Source organism: Opisthocomus hoazin, chromosome 1, assembly GCF_030867145.1.
Source record: "Opisthocomus hoazin isolate bOpiHoa1 chromosome 1, bOpiHoa1.hap1, whole genome shotgun sequence".
Lineage (NCBI taxonomy): Eukaryota > Metazoa > Chordata > Aves > Opisthocomiformes > Opisthocomidae > Opisthocomus > Opisthocomus hoazin.
This window is the reverse complement of record NC_134414.1, coordinates 151,878,733-151,901,339: the sequence shown is the minus strand read 5'-3', so window position 1 is coordinate 151,901,339 and position 22,607 is coordinate 151,878,733. Positions and strand designations below refer to the sequence as shown.

Here is a 22,607-nt window from a genome sequence, read left to right as displayed (position 1 = left end):
ACCCTTCACCAGCCTGTACGATGATGACAGTAAGTGTTACAGCAGTAACATCTGAGGAATATAATTAAAACTGCTTTTGTTCACACACACCAAGGAATGGAGGAATGATGACACTTTCCCTAACATGCTCTGACAGTCACCTCTTCCATTCCTTGGAATTCCCATCAAATATGGCATTGGCACAGGAGTTATTTCCCACTTTGTACTAAAGCCGTCGTGGTTTAACACTTGACGTAGTATGCAAGTTCTACTCCATGCTACACATCAAACACAACGATTGATAAGCATAGTAAAATCTCCTCTGCCCCACAAACATACAATCTTACTCTTTATTAAGTATCAAATTGTCTCCAACATAAATTACATCCAAATTACATAAGTTTCAAGAAAGTCAGATATTTTATGTACAATATTTGTCTTGAGTCAGATATACCTTTATAATTTTAACCTATAACGTAAAAAAGCAAACCTACATCAGTACCAAGTAAAGCATTAAAAAGGTAACAAATATATAACTTTTTAGAAATGCTTTCAGAACGCTAAAGTTAATGACAAAGATTTTATAGTGCAGCAGTCTTGGGTTTTTTAGCTCTTAAACCATTTCTCTGTTTCTGCGGATAGCACAGCAGAGAACCATACTGAATATCATGCCGAAGATCTGTAAAGAAAACAAACACGTTAGAAATCGGGGGACCAAAGCACTTTCTGCTCTCAACGTGGGAACAAGCGTAGTCGCTGTTCCTGGCCCAGATGCCACATTAACATTATTCTGCAGTTCCTGTCCCTGCCCCTCCACCCCTAAGCTTCAGTCCTTTCTCACCAATCCCCTCTACCCTCAATACTTCAAAAATAGATCAGCTATAAACCATTGCCATCTCCCAAGATATCTTCGGTCATCCCAGCATATTTGCACCCATGTCATACTTTCCTCCAGAAAAGTCAAACTAGCACCTGTTATCTTACTAGCGCTGTTATTTCAGTTCTCTAACTGAGTCTTTAATTGTTATAAATGAAGCAAAATCAAGGATCCCCGAGACATAACTAGCATAAAGCAGTGGGCTGGAAACACGACCAGTCCATCCCCCACCTTACCAATACAACCTCCCCACTGCTAAAACTACCAAGAGGCAGATCCTAATCTGAAGCAGAAGCAGGGAGGTCCAGACACCCCTCCCTCTGTGCTGCCACAGGGCCCCGCAGCACTCACCCTGATCCTGCCAGTACTTGTCAGTAGTGGAACAGGCTTGCAGACTACCACACCAGGCACTGTTCAGCAGATTTCTGCCCTAAGTACCCTTTGGCCATACGGCTACGCTCTAAATAATCTGGAAACTCACCATTATTACAGCAATGCCAAGGCCAACTGCTCCAATCACATTCAATTTCGAATTGAAGACATCATCAATGGCAGCAGGGCACGGCTGAAAAGAATCAGACTGTTCATTAGCATTTCACACATATGAAAGGTTTGTTTCTGCTTGCTTGCTTGAGCTCAAGTCTGCTGACTGACTATGCCTTTGACCAAGTCTGCCTGCACTAGAGATGAACTGGCTTCTATTTTCACATCTTTAACGACAGCCAGGATGTTCCAACACAAAAGTTGGTGGAGAAGTTTAAGTCTACTCTTCAAGCATCCAAACCTCTTAACTGCACCCTGGCTACAGCAGCACCCGCTGCTGATCAGGATCAACAGCAGTTGTACCACATTTGGCTTGTTACTAATGGCTCTCAGCATTTAAGTTGCTGTGTTGCTCAGTTCTTCTCAAACAGATCTGAAGCCACTCTTGATATTTCCAATTGCTACTGTAATTTTGCAGGCACATTATGAACACATGGTGCACAGGAATGGCAGGATTGCTCGAGCTGCATGCATGTGCTAGTCCACTTTGAAGCCCCCAGGACAATGAATTACCATTGCAATTGAAAAATTTAAGTACAGTTCGTTCCCCAAAGGCATATGGTAGGCAAGAAAAAGAACAAGGAACTTTTACAGAGGTATACATCTTCAAGATCCTGGTAGTTGGTCAAAGTCTCATCCTAACTCCTATCTTACTTACTCCAGCAGCAGACCACAGCGAGCTGCTGCAAACTACATTTTTCTTTAATTGTTCTTTCTCCACTCCAGAAGGAAAGTTTGAATTAAAGGGATATACTGGCAAGAATTAATCAGTTAAATCAGAATATCAATACAGTACTACTTCTTACAGAGGCACACAGATCAGCCACACCACTACTTCCCTTTAATTTTGTAGTCTATCTACTGTTCTTTCCTACAATTGAGACTACACCATAAACACACCACAAGATTAAGTCAGATGAAGCTAAAAGACAATGAACAAAGTAAAAGCAAACAGTAAAACCTGCATGCTGCCTCAGCTACTCTCATATAGTCTAACTCATAGCAGATCATATGAGCAGGACGAAAGATACAGTCTAAATACAGACTGAAATGTCTCATGTGGCCACATACTGGAATACACAAAATCACCTGTAGTGAAAGGAACAGCACAAGCAATGTGGGGAAAAAAAAAAAAAAAAAAAAATCAAGTCATTAATTGAATTCCTGCATTTTGAGCACCTATTTTCTACAGGAAAACCCATAATGGCTTTTTTTGGAGCATGAGGCAAGAGCACAAGGTAGTTTTAAGAAAAAAAGGAAAAAGGGATAATTAAGAACTACACAAGACACCTCTCCTGTATCTGTGACACACAGGCACCTTTGCAGCAATATTTCACAGGGGAATCCAGTTGAGAGAACTGGCGTCACAGCAACACTCACCTAAACAGGCCCCCAATTCATTACCCCCCACCTCCTTTTTCTTGCTAAAACTTCAGACCTGCTCCATGCTCTACTTCTCCCAAAGCAAAAAGGGAGGCGACAGCTCCTGCGTAGCACCAGGAAGGTGCTTTAGTCATAGGAGCAACCAGGAGAAAACAGCTCTCTAGCTTTTTTTTTTTTAGGGGAAGTTTTGGCCTTATGCTGTCCATCACACCAGTGAGTTTAGTGACGGCACATTTCCTGTGCAAGTTCAGATTTCCTGCTGACCCTGCTTGTTCTTTCCACAGTAACAGCACAGTGATTTTCCATAACAGAACTCCTTTGAGAGATAGGTTGCTACGTAGGTGTGACGTGGGAATCTCCCATGGACTGGAAGGCTTTATTCAGAAATGTGTTTCTCATTCTACTTATGAGGCAGAGCTATGAGCAAATTCAGTCATGCTTTACCACTGCAGAAAGCGACTCGAGCACGGTCTTCTTTGGACAGGTGTCCATGAACTGCTGCTCAAGAACTCCTGTAACACCACAGCAGTCTAGCTACAAGAGAAAACAGGAAAAGAGAACCACATTAAATAATCCTTATTTTTGCCCTATATTCGGTAAAAAGGCAAAATGGATTACACTAGGTTTTATTATAGACCTTATACAAATTTGCTTAGCAGTCCTGCCAATGCAACTACTATAAACCTAATTTTAAAAAGCTTTTCACAGAATCACAGAATAGTAGGGGTTGGAAGGGACCTCTGTGGGTCATCTAGTCCAACCCCCCTGCCGAAGCAGGGTCACCTACAGTAGGCTTATTGCATTCAAGTACAAGATTCTGAAAGGAAGATCTAGATGTTAAGTATACATACACACATTAATTTTGGTGACAGCTTGTATTCCTTACAGCGAAAGGTGAGCTCCTCATACTATCAATGACCCAGATCTAGAGTTTCCCAGCTTGCTTTTGAATTTTAGGAAAACAAGAACTAGTTCTATGCATTTCAGAGGTTCAAAGGGAGGAAAGCGTACTGAATTCACTAATAGTAAGCAAAAATATCTTCTCTGCAATCTGTTACTAATACTCCCTTGGTTTCTTCCAGTTAGTAAGCTACTAGAGTTGTACATGGGACTGGATAACATGGAGAATAGTGAACAAGCTGCATTACTGTCTAGTTTAAGCATAACTATGTACTTACAGCTAACTGAAACGCTCTCAGGGTCTCTCTGGCAGCTGGTTGAGACCTCTTTCCGTAGGTTTCCATGTAGAAGTCCTTTAACTCTTCAGTAACCTACAAGATAGCAAAGAGGTGTGGTGTGTTACTGTCTTACCTTAATTATGGAAAACTTGTTTCGAGTTAAGTCAGTCATTAAAAATTTCTGCTATCTACATTGCCAATCCTTTTGACATGTAGAAACAGAGGGTGGAAACAGAGGGTGGACAGCATTTCTCACCTGGAACAGGTGAGCTGAACTGATATACTGACCTTAAAAGCCACACCTAAACAGATAAGATTCAGAGTTTCCGTTCCAAAGCTCTGATCTTCTTAGGTGGAGTATGAAAACCAAGTCTTCTCCCATTGGTTACACAAATATATTCCCTATTAATTTCTGTACCCCAAAAGTTACTCCCATGTAACTAGCAATAGTAGGAGAGCCAATGGCCTCAAGTTGCGTCAGGGGAGGTTTAGATTAGATATTAGGAAAAATTTCTTTACTGAAAGAGTGGTCAGACATTGGAACAGGCTGCCCAGGGAGGTGGTGGAGTCACCATCCCTGGACGTGTTCAAAAAATGTGTAGATGTGGCACTTCAGGACATGGTGGTGCTGGGTTGGTGGTTGGACTTGATCTTAGTGGTCTTTTCCAAAGTTAATGATTCTACAATTCTATATTCCCCTGTCATGTAATACAAGCAGAAGAGCAACCCGGATCACCAGACATGTTATTTTGAAACAAGACAGAATCCTGACTGCTCTTGAGGGGACAGCCCAGGTAAGTCATGTTTTAGATGCAGAAACATTCAGCCCATAGCGGACCTAGCTCATATCTAGAAAGAGTAAAGCTTCACTGATGGCTCGTTTCACTTCACAGCTCAGCTAGATACTGCCTTGAGAGCACCTCTAGCATGCAACAGCACCTCGGATTCTGGCTCTTCTGCTAACAGTCTCATTTTTAAGTATTAGAATTTAATTTCTCGTATTGTTTTGCTAGAATGCATCTTCCTCCTCTCCCCCAAATTCCCCGAGTAATCAAGATTTGACTAGTACTGGTATAGTTTTCAGTAGACTGCTAACTTTCCATGGGCACAGTCATTTGTGTTAGAAGGGACCTTCAAAGATTTAGTCCACTCCCCCTGCCATGGGCAGGGACATCCTTCACCAGATCAGGTTGTTCAAAGCTCCATCCAACCTGACTTTGAAGGCTTCCAATGATGGGGCATCCACACCTTCTGAGCAACCTGTTCCAGCACGCCACCGCCCTGCCAACTTTTAAGAGCAACCTACCTTTTCTTTATTCGCAAATCCCCAGATTGCAGCAGCAATTTCAAGGGCAAAAATCACAAAAAGGAAGAGGAAGAACTGGAAAAGAAAGACCACATTATTAATTAAGACCACAGCACCACAAGACAGCATCACACATATACTGCAAGCTTGTCTAGTTCCCAGCATTCAGCCTTGTGGGAACCGTCACTCAACCAGTTTCCATTTGGAGGTCTGAAACACCAGTAAGACTAGGAAAGAGGACACACTGCACTGGGTCAGCACTTCCCAAGAGTTTTGGAAAGCCCGGCAGTGTTTTCCAAGCAGAAGTCATCCTTTTTGATCAGTGTCAATTAAAACCAATCATCCATTCACTCAGCCTTTGAAGTTGCCCGGGTGTCCGGGACGCACCACAATAGTTGACACTAATTCTTTTCTCTGGTTTGTCATCCCTATTGCTTTAGGAGCCATTACTTAATACCTAGCTTGCCACCAACTCCCAGAGAGCCAATAGTCACTTCTTTGTTGTGTATCCCATACAACAGAAGAAGTATATTCTCTGTGTTTAGTTGACTACCAGGCCCAAAACATCACTACCATTTAAAGGCACTTTAAAGAGAGATGTTCAGAATTACAGAGGACTAGAAGAATCATTTTGCAAGAAAGACATCAAATTAAATTCCTCCGTGACACAGAAGAGGAATTGTTCTTTCACTGGCTATAGTAGTCTTTTATTAACTAAGTCTTCTGGTTATTTGGATGAGTAGTTCCACAAGTGTACAGATGTGCATGAACCCAGCAAGCTCCACTGGCCCCTCCAGTTTGAAAACAATGAGGTTGCTCTCCAATAATTGGCTTGCAGAGCAGTTGTCAACTAGAAGAGTTCATCCTGTGATTACGAACAGTAGAGGCTTGTTGTTTCAAGGATCAAATAGCACAGTTCTAGTCTCAAAGATTAAAGATTGCACAGCCTGCAGAGTTCAGGACAAGCTGTTTAACAAATAGCATTACTCTTATCAACATTTCAGTTCTGTGTTCACACATACTCCTAGTCTTGATACATAAATGTCTAAACGTATCACTAACTCCTGAAATCATGCTGTATTCAAATACAGCATGGACATTTGGAATTAGGGCCCCAAAATGGAAACTATATTTAATATTTTAGTATTATGTAGGTGACCATGAGTTTAAACATTGTGGAGCCTAAACAATCAGCATCTGCTGCCCTTTAACTGCACAGTAATACTTTGCTTCCTTTCTCATCATGCTGCTAAAAATTTAAACACTACTCTGAACACTTACCAGGCCAAGCATACATTGAGATTCCTGCAGCGCACCACAGCATCCCAAGAAACCAACCAGCATCATAAGTGCACCAGCTCCAATAAGGATGTAAACTCCTAGGGAAGAGAAACAGAGACATGTATACAGGCTAGCTGAGACCTCAGCAGCAAGGCATAGAATTTGTTGCTCCACAAGCAGCATTTATAGCTTTTGCCAAGGTTCAAGTTTCTTTACTGAGGTGTTTCAAGCAAAAAAAGGGCTGTGCTTAGTTTTCAAAAACACATGTCAAAATTTGTGGGGAAATGTATTGATAAAGAAAAACTTCAACTTACAACAATTAATGTGCACCATACTGTTGTCACACAAGTTTTAGAAGATGGGTAACAAAGCCATCTTAGTCAAAGTGTATGACACTTTTTAAAACTGGCTCAGAGCCAGAGTTATCAACTTATCTTCAGATGAAGAGTGTTGCAGTTAGAGACAGCTGGAACTAATGATTTATCAGCATCTGAATTCCTGAAGCATGCTAGCTCTAGGAGAATGGGTATTAAAAGGCATCATAATCATCCGTCATAAAGCTTTAAATGATTTCCTACCCTACTTTTCCATCAGGAAACACTGAATTATCCCACTGGTCATGGTGGTACAACACACTTCAGGTACACTTCAGTTGCCCAACTTGACAGCCTCTCCAACTACAAGAAATTCTGCATTTTCTGCTTTTGCAAAAGCAAGTGCTTTTCCAAATTGTATCAAGTGGCTGAGCCCACAGACCATTCTGCCCAGAATTTAAGTAGCAAGTGCGCTGGAGTATAGAGGGCAAACATTTGTGGCCTAGAAGACTTCATTTATGTCCAACCCTCTCCTCCTAAGCTCAGGAACTGCCAGCTTAAGCATTACAGCTGCTAGCTGGTGAGAGCAGCGAGATGGAGTGAGCAAAACAACTCCCAGAGGATGGCAAGACAGTATTATTGGGGTGGTGAAATGCGAGACAAAGAATCAGCACAAAGCATATAGAATTAGTATGAGACTTCTATCAATAGAAACAAAAATACCAGTTCTGGCCTTCAGAGACCCAATCAATACTATTTAAAGAAAGCCATACCTAAGCATTTGCTAATAGTATTTTCTAGATGCAAACTGATCAGATAGCCACCAAAATAAACATCTGCTTAAGCATATGTAAGTGATTAAGCCTGACATTTCTTACCAGCAGGAAATTCCAGCACCAATTATTTTATCCCAACTTAACCACTTTCCATTTTGAAAGAGTCCACCAGAACCTCTTATTTCAGTAGTACAGAACACTTCTGAGGTAACCTGCCTTGCTACTAGGTGCAAATTGACAGATTCCTTCAATTTCCCATTGGAAACTGTGTCAGTAACTACTCCCAAAAAAATATGTTAAAAGAGTAATTCCTACTAAACTTTTTTAAAACTCAGTTTAACCCACAGAGATTTCAAGTAGGTTTCACTGTTTTGCTGCATTTGACCAGTAGCTTCAGTATCATATCATAAAACTTTTATGTTTTAGGAGGTTGAAGAGTTGTTTTAGACTACCCAGTGTAAGACTTGTCAAATATTCAGCTCAGCAGCTAAGTTTAGATTTCTGTTCCCTTTGCAAGGTCCGGTTAAAAGCATCTGGAAATCTTCCTGCGAGCTGCAAGAACAGCCCAGTTTGCTACCATGCCAGCACATCAAGTGTGAAATAGAAGCTTTCTTGCAGATAAGGCATCTTCATGATATCACACATTTCAATATTCACAGCTACGGTTTCCAACAAGCCTAACTCCACATTCCTAACAGTACTGCCTGTAGGCACAGCCACCCTGGTACTGTAAGGCTGCAACACAAATTGTGCCTACCAGCACGCCTTACACAGTCCTTACTGACCCTTTAGGCACCAGTTTAGGTGTTGTGACAGATGGAGCAGCTCAGCAGAAAAGTCACTTTCCTTGGCAAGAGAAAGGCCAACCATGCTGTGGATGGCTAACAAGTGACACCATACAGGACACTGCACATCCAGGTGCTACAGTGATGTGAAATGTAGGTATAAGGATTGTCCAAATCAAAGATGACAGGCATGCAGGTAAAAAAAGTGCATATTTGAATTTGTTTTGTTCTCAACTGTCAGAGGTCTTCAAACTCAGCTACCAGGTTTCAAAGAAGGTTTGGGCACCTACGAGTGACAACTGAAGCAGCATGTGTTCCTCTGCTCAAGCCTAAAAGTGCCTATAGAGATCAAAATCTTAGTCAGGACAAAATCCCATTCAGTTAAGAACTCCTACAACATTAGAATAACAAACTGAAAACACACTTTTATCCCCTTGCAAAACAGAATATATCAAGGAATAACTTCCATCTGGCCTAATTAAAGCTACATTGATCTAGGTTGCCTGTAATAGTTGCTCATATAGACCAAGATATTTGTGCATCCTTGCCATTATGTTCTGTACAAATTAGCATACATAGGGCTGTAATAGTTAGACAATAGTACGTGTGCTCCTTCTGAGAGAAGAGGCAATAGACTTGTGGTTTGGGGTAGCTTAGGTTGGTCACTTTGGAGGAAAAAGTTAGCTATTAATGTCATCTGTGACTACTCATTTAGTTTAGAGTGAAACTTTGCTGACTCATATTGTGAGCAGTGTCAGGAAGAGACATCCTCTGTGTCTGCCAGGAGCCCCTGGGATTACAACACGCTTACCCAACAGCACCCAAAGAGGAACTGCAGGGTTTAAGCTGGGAAAAAGATGAAGTGACATACAATGCACATGAAGCCAGTAAACCGCTAGTGTGACACTGCTGCTGTCTGCATGAGCGCACGTGGCAGGGGCTGGACCCCTGCACCAGCCAGGGAAAGCTGCTCTCTGCCCCACAGAGGCTCTTCAGGGCTGCTTTGTCTTCAGGCTTCAAGGGAGATGAAGGTTCCTAAGCAATCTGGGAATCAGGGTGTAACAGCGTGATCCATCACCCTGGGCCATCTCCTAGCTTACCTGTGTAAAACGTTGTGTTGTTGGATTCCAGTTCAAAGATGCTTTTGGTCTGTGAATCAAACCGAAGCCATAGTCCAATTGCAAGAACTGCTGTCCCTGCAAGCTGTAAGAACAAGTAAGCCTTGTTAAATAATACCAATTAATACACCCACCCTTGCATTAGTAATGACGTCAGAAGAAAACACAGGATACAGTTCTGTTATTTGAAGAGGTGGTGACAAAGAACCAGCATAAAGGGATGCAGATACCGAAACAAGAACAAACAAGATGCCTGATGTCAGGAACTAAGCTGACAGATGCATTTACATAGTAAACTACCACACACAACAACAATGCTATTCTTGTTCTTCACAAAATAACCAAGGTCTACCAAAGCGTCAAGTGTCAGTATTTCCACTGACCCCTCCACCCAGTGTTTTATTCTGGGTGACTAATGACGTTGCATGGCTTAGTGATCTTCAATCTCCACAATGAAAGACAACTGAATCACAAGAAAAAGCACCTCGTAAGGCCAGCTGAAAGTTTCAGCACATTGAACAGACTGGTAAGGTTTCAATGCAGTGCAGTACAGAGTTTCGAGTGCTCTTTCTTGCAAAGCAGGATAAAACCAATCTAATAAGTCACTGCACTGACAGAAAGGACACACAGGCTGCTGAAAGAGCAACATTGCTGTATGTTGATCTGGAACAAGGCAATCAAGTTTTAGACAATATTTAGTTTTATTACATTGTCTCTGCCCATGTGCCTCCAGGTTCCTTTTAACATCAGTGCCTGTGTTTGCAGCAAGCTGTTGTGGGTACAAATTAGCTTCTGGATGAAACATCTGGCAGAATGCACCAGAGAAGTGTTACAAGAAAGAGGGAATTCCACTCTGGTAAGGCAAATGCTAAGAGTTTGCTTTGAACACACTGAATCCTCCCCACTTTGAAAAGAGAAAGCCTGGGGTAGTCTTGCATGCAAAAAGGAAAAAGAAACTAGGACAAACTAGAAAGCTGGAGAGTGTGCTTCTGAGTTCTTTCGTTCCTTTGAAGACCACTTAACTACCAAAAAAAGTGCTACAAAAGTGAGATGAGGACAGAAATACCACACATTGCAGCAGACATTAAAAATTTAGACATAAGAGTGAGCAATAAGTTTAGAAACTCTTGAGCTTTGGTTAGACTAAGTATGCACAAAAACAAAACCCAAAGCCTTATCTCTGATAAAAAGTTCCTTCCAGAAGGGAACAACATTCTTGACTCACCTCCAAGAAACTAGAGAGTGTTTACTTTAAAATGTTAATTTTCAGTAAGCATGTGGAAAACATTCCCACTGACAGCATGGTACAGGTGTACTCCTTCCACACCAAGCTGACCTCCCCAGCCCCATGCTCTCCCCACAGGGAGCCCAGGAGCCCTTTCTCCCTGCTACAGGAACGCTTGTGCACACTGAAGGCAGGCACAGCTTTGCTGGCCACGTCCATCTCTGCTAGACTCCTATGCTTGCTCTTCCAACAAAAATAAGGAAAGCTTTGAAGATTCATGCAGGACAAAGAGGATGGAGGTAAGTGAAGGTTTAAGGGAAGGTATATCCCACGTAGCTTCTCAGCAGAAAGCATCCCAGCCAAAGTGCTAAAGGGCTCAGGTATCACTGAAGAAAGAGAGGGTCAATTCACACAGGAATATTGGATATAAAAAGGAAATTCTTTACTACGAAGGTGGTGAGACACTGGAACAGGTTGCCCAGAGAAGTGGAACACTTCCCCATCCCTGGAAGTATTCAAGGCCAGGCTGGACAGGGCTTTGAGCAACCTGGTCTAGTGGAAGGTGTCCCTGCTCATGGCAGGCGGGGGGCGGGGTTGGAACTCGATGATCTTTAAGGTCCCTTCTAACCCCAAACCATTCTGTGGTTCTATGAAGGCAGCCGTGCAGGCAAAACCAGCATTTCTTGTACAGCAGGCACCTGACTCCCAAGCCTGCCTCAAAGAGAAGCTGGAGGGTTTCAGCTGGGAAAAAGATGAAGCGATACGCAACGCCTAATGAGCCAAACCCAAGCAGAGGTTTCCAGACCTACGCCAAAGGCACTCCGTCGGTGTCACAGGTGCGTAGGCACAGGCTTACTCACAAAGCATGCAGCAAGAACAAAGCCTGCACATACCTACTGCCTTCCTTGTTAGGGCTATGCTGACAAAATGATTTTAAATTATGCCCAAGAACCTTGGTAGTACACAGTGTGTCACAACAGCATTATTGTTTCCAGTTACTGTGCTTCAGCAGCACCTGGAGGAAGGGAGAGGTGCAAGGAGGGGACTGGCAGAGAGAAGGGCTGCTGTTCTCCCTGCGCTCACTGCTACAGCATCACTTAAAAAAAGCCTTTGCCATCTCATCTCACTTCAGTTCAAAAGCCAGGAGGGCTTAGTGATGGAAAAAACACGCGCGCTGCTTCTAGCCTACAGTTAAGTCACCTAGTATTTAATAATACTCCATTTGAGACTCACTTTCCCATGTCAAACAGCCTTCAGCTTTTATAGGCATCCAGCTCTGGAGCCTACAGCAGAAGAAACCCACAGCCTCCGCTCGTTTTGCTAGAAACTCGCGAGCTGCAAAGCCATGAGCCTGAACTCACCCAGCTGTCTGCACCTACCTGTGTTTGCGGTTTGACAAGCCTCAGTGTTCAAGTAGGGAGCTCAGGGCAGCACTGCCAACAGAGCAGGGCACAAAGGTCTGTGAAACTAAAACCCAGAGCTGATCCCTCAGCACACCTTCAAGGCCAGAGCATTCAAATTGTGAAGTCACTCCAAGCCATATCACAACCAAGGTACGTAATCTTACAAGCCTGAGCAAAGCAGAAGGCTCAGTTAACCGTCTCTGAGAAACAATCTGGTTAACACTAGGGAGAGCTGATATAGTAAAGATGGCTCCTTTTAAAAAACAAACTTAACTGGGAGGGGGAAGGGTTAAGCATCATGTTTTCTCCTTGGGAAAGCAGTCATCCTGTGAAAAGAGTTGTGATCCCAGGGAGGCCAGAGACGACTTATGCAATCACAGAATAGTGAGAGTACTTGGTGTCAGTGAACTGCTCCACATCACCAAAAGAATCGTAGGATAAAATAAAGTGATAATTCCCTCCATGGTGGACCAGAAAAAACCCACGCAGCTTCTTCTTGCAAGAAAGTGACTTTTTGTCTCAGTTTCATAAAAAAAGCAAACTTGTGTTCTCAGTTTGTGCTCTTCCTACCCACAATGACCACTGAACTAAAAAAAGGCACTTTTAAAGCAGAAGGCAAGAAAGTAATTTGAAACTTCAAGTTTTCAAGAAAACAAGTACGGAGTAGGGCACCAACACAAGCACAGCCCCTCCGGGCACCCGTTGCTTGGCAGCGGCTCAGACCAAGCCGGCACACCGGAGCCTGCTCACCAGTGCTACGCCAGCAGGTTTTGGCAGCCGCGTTGGGGTGGGTTTGGTAGCTGTGTTTTTCCTCCCCAATAAAGGGGTGCAAGCCGCCCTCTCCCTGGACTGCACGGAGGCACATCCCCTGAGGAGCTCGTGGTTGGGATTTCAATCCATGTGTTTTCCCAATCTAACAGACCTGTTTTGTCACAGGAGTTTAGTAACACAGGATATTTCTAAATAGATCTATCCTGTGCTGAAAAAGAACAAAGCTGTCTGTTTTCCTAAAGCTAGTCACTTTGTGTGCAAAAACCTACAGAACTAAGAAAAGTAAGTTGTGCACTTAAACATGTAAAAAGTATGTTTCTGTAGTAACAAGTATAAGAAAGGGAACTCGGAAGACACGCTTTTTTTTCCACCAATCGGAAAAAATATGAAGTTAAAGGGGTATTACTCACTCACTGTATTGGAAAAGTTTGTGGCAGCGATCCTCCAGCAACAACACATCCTGGCACAAGCATGCTACCGACATCCCTGCTCCAGATAGCTAGGCAGGCTTCCTTGTGTTTTCACTAACCACTACTAAAAATATTACAGCTCCCTTCTATCCTACAGCTCCAGTGGACATATGCCAAGCAAGGATAAAAAGCCCTGCTCACTCCTCCTCTAATTCTACAGAGGCTCCTTTTTTTTGCATCACACGCAAGCACACCCCCATTGCCTCAAAGGCTCTCTCTACTCCTGCATGCATCTTTCTGCCTGTTGCAACAGGAAAAAAACAGCCTTTCTGGTCTGTCTTCCTTCCTCATGCAGCTCTGTGCCTTCTCTAGTGAGCCTCTGCGCAGGGCTTCCCTCCTCCCACCCATCCAGCCCCACACCCTGACGAGCGCCTTCTCCAAAGTCAGCCCTTTCCATTGCTCAGCTGTGGTTTGCGAGGGGCAGGCTGGAGGTTTGGCCTCTGAGCATATCTTGCATGCTATCAAGCCATTTCCCCTGTATTTTCTTCCCCTTTAACACCTGAAGTTCATATATACAGTTTCCTAGCAGAAGGCTTGCAACGGGAATCTTTAGATTTAATGATACTGGTATAAACACATTGAAAGCTTGAGCTTTTCAAAGTAGAAATTCCAATTTTTGTTAACCTATCCCATGATACAGCAGTATACGACACTACTTTGGGAAACTGGAAAGTTTCTTTTAGGTTTAACCACTATTTTGTGAGGACCATTTTGTTCAGTCCCTTCTGAGCTTGTCACCTTGAGAGGCCACAATCCCCAGGCAAGCACCCCACTTGCTGCAGACACCTTACAGCATCCTACCTCCGCAGACAGGAGCACCTCTCAAGGGCCTCAAGGTCCAAGCAGTTAGCAAGCCCTCAGAGCTGGCAGATAAAGCTTTGGGAGGAGAACACCCCCTCTTCCCCCCAGCATCCACCAGGTTACTGCCAGCCCTTCCTCCACTTTCACAGCACCGAGGCAGGGACAGAGAAGAAAAAAGACACTGCAAGAACTCCTGATAGATGGATCAAAGCCTGTAAAAAAGCCTTTGTACTGGAAACTATGGAATCTGCTATTTTAACAGACTCAAGCCAAGCTTACATGCAACTTCTATGAAGTTCACGGCATTACCTCTAGCAGAAGGTAAGTCTGTACATGAAAATAAGGCAGAGTCAGTCAGAAACAAAGGGTACCTTCAGTGTTGTCAGCTCAGCATTGCATCTAACAAATTACTGTTATAAATTTCTTTTTTCCTTGAAGTAAGAAGGTATATCAGGCTGTATGTGACTGCTCCTTACATGGGTTTTATCCAGGGTGTGCCTGGAGCACACTGAAAAAGCCACTATCTTCTCTTCACCTCATAAACAGGTAAAAACTTTTAGCTAAGAATCTGACTCATATCTTCCTCTGAGCAAGACAGACAGCTAACTTTTTCCTCACTGCGCAAGACAGCAGATGAATGAAGCCGGGACCAGATACATGACATGGCAAAGCACACAGGCAAAGAAATCGAGAACATTACGAGCAGCAATGAACCGTCTGTTTCTGTCCTGTTACCTGTCAGTACTCTATAAATAAAACCTCACAAAGTCCAGATAAGGCTCAACATCGCTCTAAACCCTTAGTTACAGGATTAGTGCTATCCACAACCGCACAGGTTTTCAAACTGCTGGGGGGAGAAAACCTTTCCTAACAGATACGCAGTGAGCACTAGCAGTTATATAAGAAACTGCAGCTATTTCCAAACTTTGGGGAAAAAAAAAAACGTAAGCTGGAAAGAAGTATTTTCTTTCTGCTTAAGCTAGTTTCAAGAATGTTGTGGGCTAAGTTAATGTCACAGCATTTATTGCAATAAAATGGTGCTCCAGTACAGTAGAAGCAGCATTACAGAATTCCTGAACCACTGCCAAGACTAGTGCCCATTTCATACAAGTTCCTATTCAGAAGTCAGTCTACTATATTTGCAATTTAAATTGCAAATAGGAGGTAGGATTGCTAGAACTCCAAGTACAAGTGGCTTCACATCAGGCTTCTCAGGGCGACATCCTCCAACTCCACTCCCGACTTTACAGCACTCAAGACTTAAAACACATTGAGCTGAGCCCAACTTCAAGTCATACACTGCAGTCAGCAACTGAATCAGTTGATTACACAAAAGCAAAAGCAACTAATTTTGTTCCTTTCGTATGTGTGTGCATATACACACACATGTATTTCCCTACCCACCCTGCAAGCCCTCTTCTCCACTTGAGCAGGGAAGATCCCCTGCAGAAGTCAGAGCATCCAACTGCCACCGGCTGTTCCTGCTGCAGCACGAACAGTGAGATTGTAGCTCAGAACAAAGTCACAGGTATCTTCAAGTTACAGAAGAGAGCTTCGCAGGCCTAACTTTATTAATCTTACTTTAGCAGGGACTCCCATAAACAACTGCACTTCTTCATGCAATACAAGGAACTCTGAAGAGTGGAGAGCCCAGACAAGACAGCTGCCTTACAGTGTAAAGGAGCAAGAAAATAATTGCTTAAAGACTCAACGTTGAACTCTGACTGCATGCTACAGCACTTCTTTGCCTATAATGCATGAAATTATAAATATTGGCAGCAGACGTCTCTACATTCCACAAAAATCACATGGGAAAAACCCAGCATTTAAGTTTAATGATGCACGCCCTCGATGGCAAGCCCTCCTTGCAAGCCAGCGGGAGAATGCGCAGGCACACGCTCCGTAGGCGCAGCCATGCCAGGCGCTCGCCCAACGTGCACCAAGCTGCTCAGAGGAGCCAGGTTTTATTAGGAAAAGACTTTGTAACCAGGGCCAACAAGCCTGAGCAAACCCCACAAGCTCAGCTCAGTAAGAGGCAGTCACTCGTTACACAACCCAAGGTAACCAAGCATGCGCTCGCACCAAGGTTATTCAAAACCAGCCTCAGTAAGAACACTTAGGTGTAAGGCACATAATAGGAGGTTTCCACTGACCTCCTGCCAAGCTTGAGCCAGCCTGGAAGAAAAAAAAAAATTAAAAAAATCTTCCTTTTAGTGCTCTATCAGCCTCAACACCTCCCTGCCCCACCCCAAATCAAACCCCAAACTCCCGGAGACCAGAACCAGCACAGCTTTGATTGCAGACCCGATCAAAGATGCCAGGGCCAGCACTGGAGACACTGAGACAGAGGAGCTCTATGCAAACCCAGGTGGCAGTACACCAGCCCCAACAAGGGCAGCACAACAGCAGCAGTGAGCCTGGTGTCTGCAGCAATACGTGAACCAAAGGGAAAATGCAGCCACATCTCATCCCCACACCTCCGAGCGGGGATCGGATCATCTAACTTACTGATCTATTCACGCACAAAATTAAAAAGCATTCCCTACAAATGCAGTGGTTAACCAGACTTCAGAAGCGTTCGTAGCCACCATCCATGAGTTCTATCTCCTCCTTCCATTCAGGTCACAAGTACATTTTAGCCAAAACTCTGGAGTCCCAAAAGTTTCAGAGAACATCATGCTAGTGAGATATATGGCTGGCCTTACCAACTGGAGAAAAGCCATCAGACTAGTTAGCATCATCATCCAGCACATCATCCTACAAGGGGGCTCCTCAGGAAGGGTTACCAGAACAGGGCAGACAGTAGCATTTCCCAGGACTGACCTCCCAGCTTACAACATGTTGAGCGCTTACAGGTTGCCCAAGGCACAGACGGTACCTTTGGAGCAAACGCAATGGAGTGCTGCCAAACACTGCATTTGCTAGGTACCCCTTGAACTGCATGCTCCACAGTACCTGCTGGGGAGAAAGCACCACCACGGTGTGCATGGCCATGACCTCTTCTGAAACTTTCTCTTCTCAGATCTAATATGCCTCAGTTCTTGCTCACCGACTCTTCCAATACCATCAAGTCCTACCTACTACCTGGCCAGTCATGATCCTACAGACCTGTAATACATGTCCCTCATCTGTTTCCAGGCTGAAGAATTGCAATTCACTCCAGTTTCTGATAGAGGAAACCCTCCTCTTCGTTTCCCAAACACTTCCAAGCTCCACTATATTCCTCTCAAGGTAGGCAGCAGACCAGAGCAGCCCACAGCATTGCAAGACACCACCACACCACAGATTTATGCGGTGGCACCACCTTTCTGCTTCTCGAGGTCCTCCACTTCTGAAGCTGATTTTCATGTGCTGCTGCAGAGCACCCACCTGATGCTTTCATGAAGCTACCACAGTCCCTTTTCTACCAAGACTTCATCCCTCTGGCAGCAGATGCCCCTGAGCCAACTAGTTCATAACTCCAGGCTGCTTCCCGCTCCTGCCTCCCACACATGACTCGATGCCTACCTTTGGCAAGCATCACCCTCTGCTTCATCACATAGCCTGCTATGTCAGCATGCACCCATCTTCATCGCCCTGAATAACAGATATTACTCGAGCACCAAAGCGTTACCTCACATGCTTTTCCAGATTAGATGGGACTGTACTGACCATCATGTAGTTTGCTCCTGCATGACAGCTCTGGTGGTTCTCTGGACCACAAGAGAGCTCCACCTCATCTCAGCTCTGCCTCCACTCAGTCAACTCCATCCCTGCCAGGATGCGATTCCAGCGCTGCTTAGTTTCCCTAACAGCCTTGACATTTCCAGCAGATACTGAACAAATGAACTGACTCGCTCTAAGATTCAGGCTTATGCAGGCTTCAAAGTTAACAGCTTTGTGAAGTCTGACTTCCCCTTCCAGTAGCCATTCTCTCTTCCCTAATGTCACATCTCCAAGTGTACACCAAATTTGTGTTTTTAAAGAATCTCCTCCTCTGCCTACTCCAGAGGCACCACATGTGCCACTTTCTACACAAACTAGAACAACTTAAAACAAAAAACCAGCCTCCAATCCACTGCATTCCAGCCCCCTGGCACAGAGGTAGGTGGTGAGCAGGAGGTTTGACCTAATCACAATGCATCTGTAGTTCTGAAGTAACTGTTGTGTGACCTTGGCAAGTTGTGAATCACTTATTTGCTGTTGTTTCACCATCTTTTCATCGAGAGGTCAGTTCAGGCCTATGGGGGACTCCAAGACAGTTACGGCAGAGAACTTCCCCAAGGTCTTCCCCAAGCACATCCAGTAAGAGAAAGTCCCACAGAACATCCCTCTGAACAGTTTTACACCTGGACAGATCAATGTCTGCAAGGACTCCCTGGTCCTCATGTGTCTGAAGAGGGATATGTTAGGTGGGTGTGCTTTTGCAAATTAGGCCTAAAGCTTTCTTTTGGCTAGCCTTATTATATTTTTGTATTTGACCTACCAGCTTTTATGAACCTTTATCTCCTTCCTTTGGACACAGCTTCAACTTTTTGAGAGCCTCCCAACTTTTGTTTTAACAGCCTCCTATACCCAGCCATCTGCTTTCTGCTTCCTCTTGCCCTCACTCAAGTCTCCAGTGGAGGTAAACAGATGCCACCTGACATGCAATCTACAGATACCTGCAGGTTTGCTGCAGACCATTTAAATTCCTCACCTGTACTTCCAAGGCATTTTTTTTTTTTTTAAACTTTAAAAAGTGGGTACTGCATAAACTTGATCACAGCTTCACAGGGCCTTTCAGCTTCTCTTGCTCCCAAAGGTGCACTAAATCTAACTACATCATTGCCACCATTCCTAAGCAGCACTTGGGCAACAGGAGTCCACACCCATGGACTACTCAGAAACATGAACAGACTTGTTCCTACTCTTGGAGGGGGTTCCCAAGGCCAAGAGCCAGTCACTGATTGTGCCTTCAAGATTAGGCTCAGAATAGCACTCAGGCACAACGTTTTTGCTCAATTTGCTTCCATTACTTAACAGACTTTTCACATCTCCGCTACCATAAGGAACATTAAAGCCTTCTTTCTTCTTAGGGTTGTTCCTGTCCTCTAGTGCTGCCTCTCCTGTTCATTGAGGTTCAAAAGCCTAAAATAGCCAAAGAGACTGCTACTTTATTCCTCCATCGAGGACATGAGGTTCACTAACACCACACTTCAAACTCCCCTTTGACAGTTTTGGTAGGGCACAGATGCAGGCAGCGAGCCCTGAGAGCCAAGGGCTACTGCAGCTGGTCTGCAAACGCCCTTACTCCTGGCTGGGCCTGCTGCTCACTGTTACAGCCTCTCAGTGCTTCCAGCCACTCCTCAGGACACACACCCTGAGAGGAAGAAGCATTCACCACCCTTTAACTCTTCTTTCTCACTCTCTCCTTTTCCCCATGCCCATCCCCTGGGAAGGCCACCCACGGAGCTGCACAGCCATGTCCCTGTGGCTCCTCGGGGCAGCAGCACCAGCCCATGAGTGCCACAGCCCCCTTCCCCACCACCACACTCCTCCTCCCCTCCACCCCACTAACAGGTCAAGCCTGAATCCGAGCTTACCGGGCACCCAAAGGTGCAAGCACAGCTTCTGAGCCTTATTACCACAGAACTCCCCAGCTGAATGAAAAGCCTCTCCCCACTCCCTGCCTTGCACCCTAGGGAGTAAAATGGCAACAGTCATGTTAAGAGCATCTTTGAGGCAATGCCTTTGCCACAACAAGTGTTCTTACACTATAAAATAGTCTGTAGCTTCAAAAAAGAAATAGACACAAAGCAAACCATGAATACTTCTGTTTCATCAACAGGTCCAACACCTCACTGACCCAGAGGTTTCAGCCAGCACATTGTTAGGCTTTTCTTATCAGCTACAGCCTTCCAAATACTACCCCTCTCCTCACCCTCCTGGCAAGTCCCAGGTGGCAATACGCCCCTTCTTGTCCCTTTGTGAGGCTCCTCTGCCCAAGTTCCCTCAATCGCAGCCCAGTTCCATTTTCTCACTTTGCTGAACCCCATTTTTAAGTTGGGAGATCACAAGCGCTTTATTCCTTCGCACTGCATCATCTTCCAGTCACCCCACGCGCAACACTGCGACCAACTCCAGCTCTGGTTTCTTCACACAGCTTCAACTTCATTCCTCCACATCGGACGGCGAAGAGGAGCCACACGCCCATCTCCCCACCGCAGCCTGGTAGCCGAGAGAAATTTCCTTCTGCTTCACACCTACGCATCAGGCACACGGGCAGCCGTCCCGCGCTCTCTGTGTACTTTTCCACAAGTCGGACGATGCCAAATTCAGACATCCACGCCCCGAGAGCCTCAGAAGCAGCCGCAACCCCTCGGCCGAGCCCCAACCCCTCGGCCGAGCCCCAACCCCTCGGCCGAGCCCCAACCCCTCGGCCGAGCCCCGCTTCCCGACGCTGCCCGGCGAGCGAGAGATGGCCGCACCAAGATACGATTTCCACTTGCGGTGGCGTGCTCCTACAAATCAAATTACTTCAGGATCTCTTTTTTTTTTCGCCCTCCTTTCCTTAGGAGACGCTGCCCAAGAGAACCCGAGGCAGAAGGCGCAGCAGCCCCGGCCCAGGCGCCCGCCAGCGCCGGCCTGCGAGGAAGGGGCCCGCCGGCCCCGCCACGGGGAGCCCACCCTCACGCTGTACACACCTCATGCTATGCCAAAATGCAGCCTGTCAGCATACATACAGCGTTTCGCGGCGGGGTACGATATATAAATATACATAGATCATTCCGACACCTCCTTGCCGAGGGCTGCAGCCCCTCAGCGAGCGCCGCTCCCCCCCCCCCCCAGCCGAGCCGAGCCGGCTCCGCGCCCCCGCAGCGCCTGAGGGAGAGCGGGGCCGGGCACCCACCCCTCTCCTCCCGGATGGGGCTGAGGGGGGACGAAAAAAAAAAAAAAAAGTAAGAAAACACAAAACCAAACAGCGACAAAAACAAAGCGCCGCTCCCAGGACTTCGCCCCCCCCCCCCGTGGGCTCCCTCCCGGAGGAACGGAGCGGAGCCCCGCCGCGCCCCGCGCTCCTCACCCAGAAGATGAAGTTGAAGCCGAAGAGCAGGTACTTGATGCACTTGGTCCCTCCTTTGACGGGCATGGTGGCGGCGGCGGGCGCACGGCAGCGAGCTCGGTCTCGGCCGGGACGCCTCCACCCGGCGCGGCTCCTTAAATCCGGCTCCCCCCGGGGCTCTCCCGGGCTCCCCCCCCCCGCCGCCGCCCGGCTCCCGGGCCCCGCCCCCGGGCCGGCCGCCTCACGGCCCGCTCCCGCCGCCCCGCCCGCCAGCGGCCTTGGGGCAGGGGCCGGCCGTACCCACGGCCCCGCGTGTCCCGGGCACGGCTGCTGTCGGCCGGGCCGGTAACTCCGTGCTGTCACGGCGGGGACGCGCGGAAACGGGATGAAAACGGGGGGCTCGTACCTTAATTCACCTCCAACAGAGCGCGGCTGGAAATTGAGCAGTTACCGAGAGTCATAAAACCCCCAAGCAGAACAGAAGGGCCTTGCTGGAAAGCAAATAAAACCGCGTTGGGAGTGACTGTTGGCAAAATAACCGATAAGAGAGCGCATTCCAGAGATGGTGCCGTGGAGGAGACGCTGAACTGGGCAGCTGCTTCCCGGAGCAGGTTGCAAACCATTCGTACCTTTCCCTGAGGAAGCACGGCAGAAAAATGAGGAGCTAGGGAAAAGTCAGGGAGGGTTGTGAAGGTCCAGAGGCCTCTGCTGCGGCTGCACCCCCGGTAGAAATGGAACAGGGAAGGTTTGGGAAGGGCGGCCGGCTGCCGCGCTGCTGCTCGTGAGCCTGGGCTGGCTGTAGCCGAGCCCGTCCGGGTGTCCCAACGATCTGGGTGTCTGAAGGCACGAGAGCGGCCTGCTAGACGGCACCATCAGAAGTCTTCTGCTGCTCTTGGTTTGGGGTCTCTCGATGGGCCGGAGTAGGCGGGCTTGACTCCGGAGAGGAGAGCGAACGGCGCTTAGCTCGAAGCAAGCTTTCATGACGTGGAGTTTGGGCACATTGATGTCGACAAGCTTGGGGTGCTTCGGCATATGGACATCTTTCTTGGCCACCATCACTCCTTCCTTAAAAAGGAGTTCGTAGATGGCAATTCGGTTCTTCTTGGGCATCAACCTCGTGGCGGTGGTGGTGGGCCCAAGAATGGAAAGAACGACAGGTTGACCATGAGCCAGCAGTGTGCCCTGGCTGCCAAGAAGGCCAATGGGATCCTGGGGTGCATTAGGAGGAGTGTGGCCAGCAGGACGAGGGAGGTTCTCCTTACCCTCTACACTGCCCTAGTGAGGCCTCATCTGGAGTCCTGTGTCCAGTTCTGGGCTCCCCAGTTCATGAAAGATGAGGAGCTACTGGAGAGAGTCCAGTGGAAGGCTACGAG

At 46.3% G+C, this 22,607-nt stretch overlaps 1 protein-coding gene across 1 annotated transcript; it reads right to left on the bottom strand.

Annotated features, from left to right (window-relative positions):
• Window positions 1–284: 284 nt before the first annotated feature.
• CD9 (CD9 molecule) lies at window positions 285–21,427 on the bottom strand. The gene is made up of 8 exons (XM_075441827.1): window positions 21,256–21,427; window positions 9,523–9,625; window positions 6,548–6,645; window positions 5,267–5,341; window positions 3,961–4,053; window positions 3,227–3,316; window positions 1,338–1,421; window positions 285–658 (listed from the first exon to the last, which is right to left on the bottom strand). Exons 1-8 carry the CDS (start codon window positions 21,319–21,321, stop codon window positions 593–595), a joined length of 675 nt encoding a protein of 224 aa, XP_075297942.1. The 5' UTR covers window positions 21,322–21,427; the 3' UTR covers window positions 285–592.
• Window positions 21,428–22,607: the final 1,180 nt, after the last annotated feature.

Bases quoted from the DNA above. Each gene is read 5' to 3' on its own strand.
- CD9 (XM_075441827.1), bottom strand. From the start codon at position 21,321: ATGCCCGTCAAAGGAGGGACCAAGTGCATCAAGTACCTGCTCTTCGGC. The intron at 6,646-9,522 runs GTAAGCTAGGAG...TCTCTTCCCTAG, and splicing joins CAACACAACGTTTTACACAG to GAGTTTACATCCTTATTGGA. The intron at 4,054-5,266 runs GTAGGTTGCTCT...GCTATCTTGTAG, and splicing joins GATTTGCGAATAAAGAAAAG to GTTACTGAAGAGTTAAAGGA.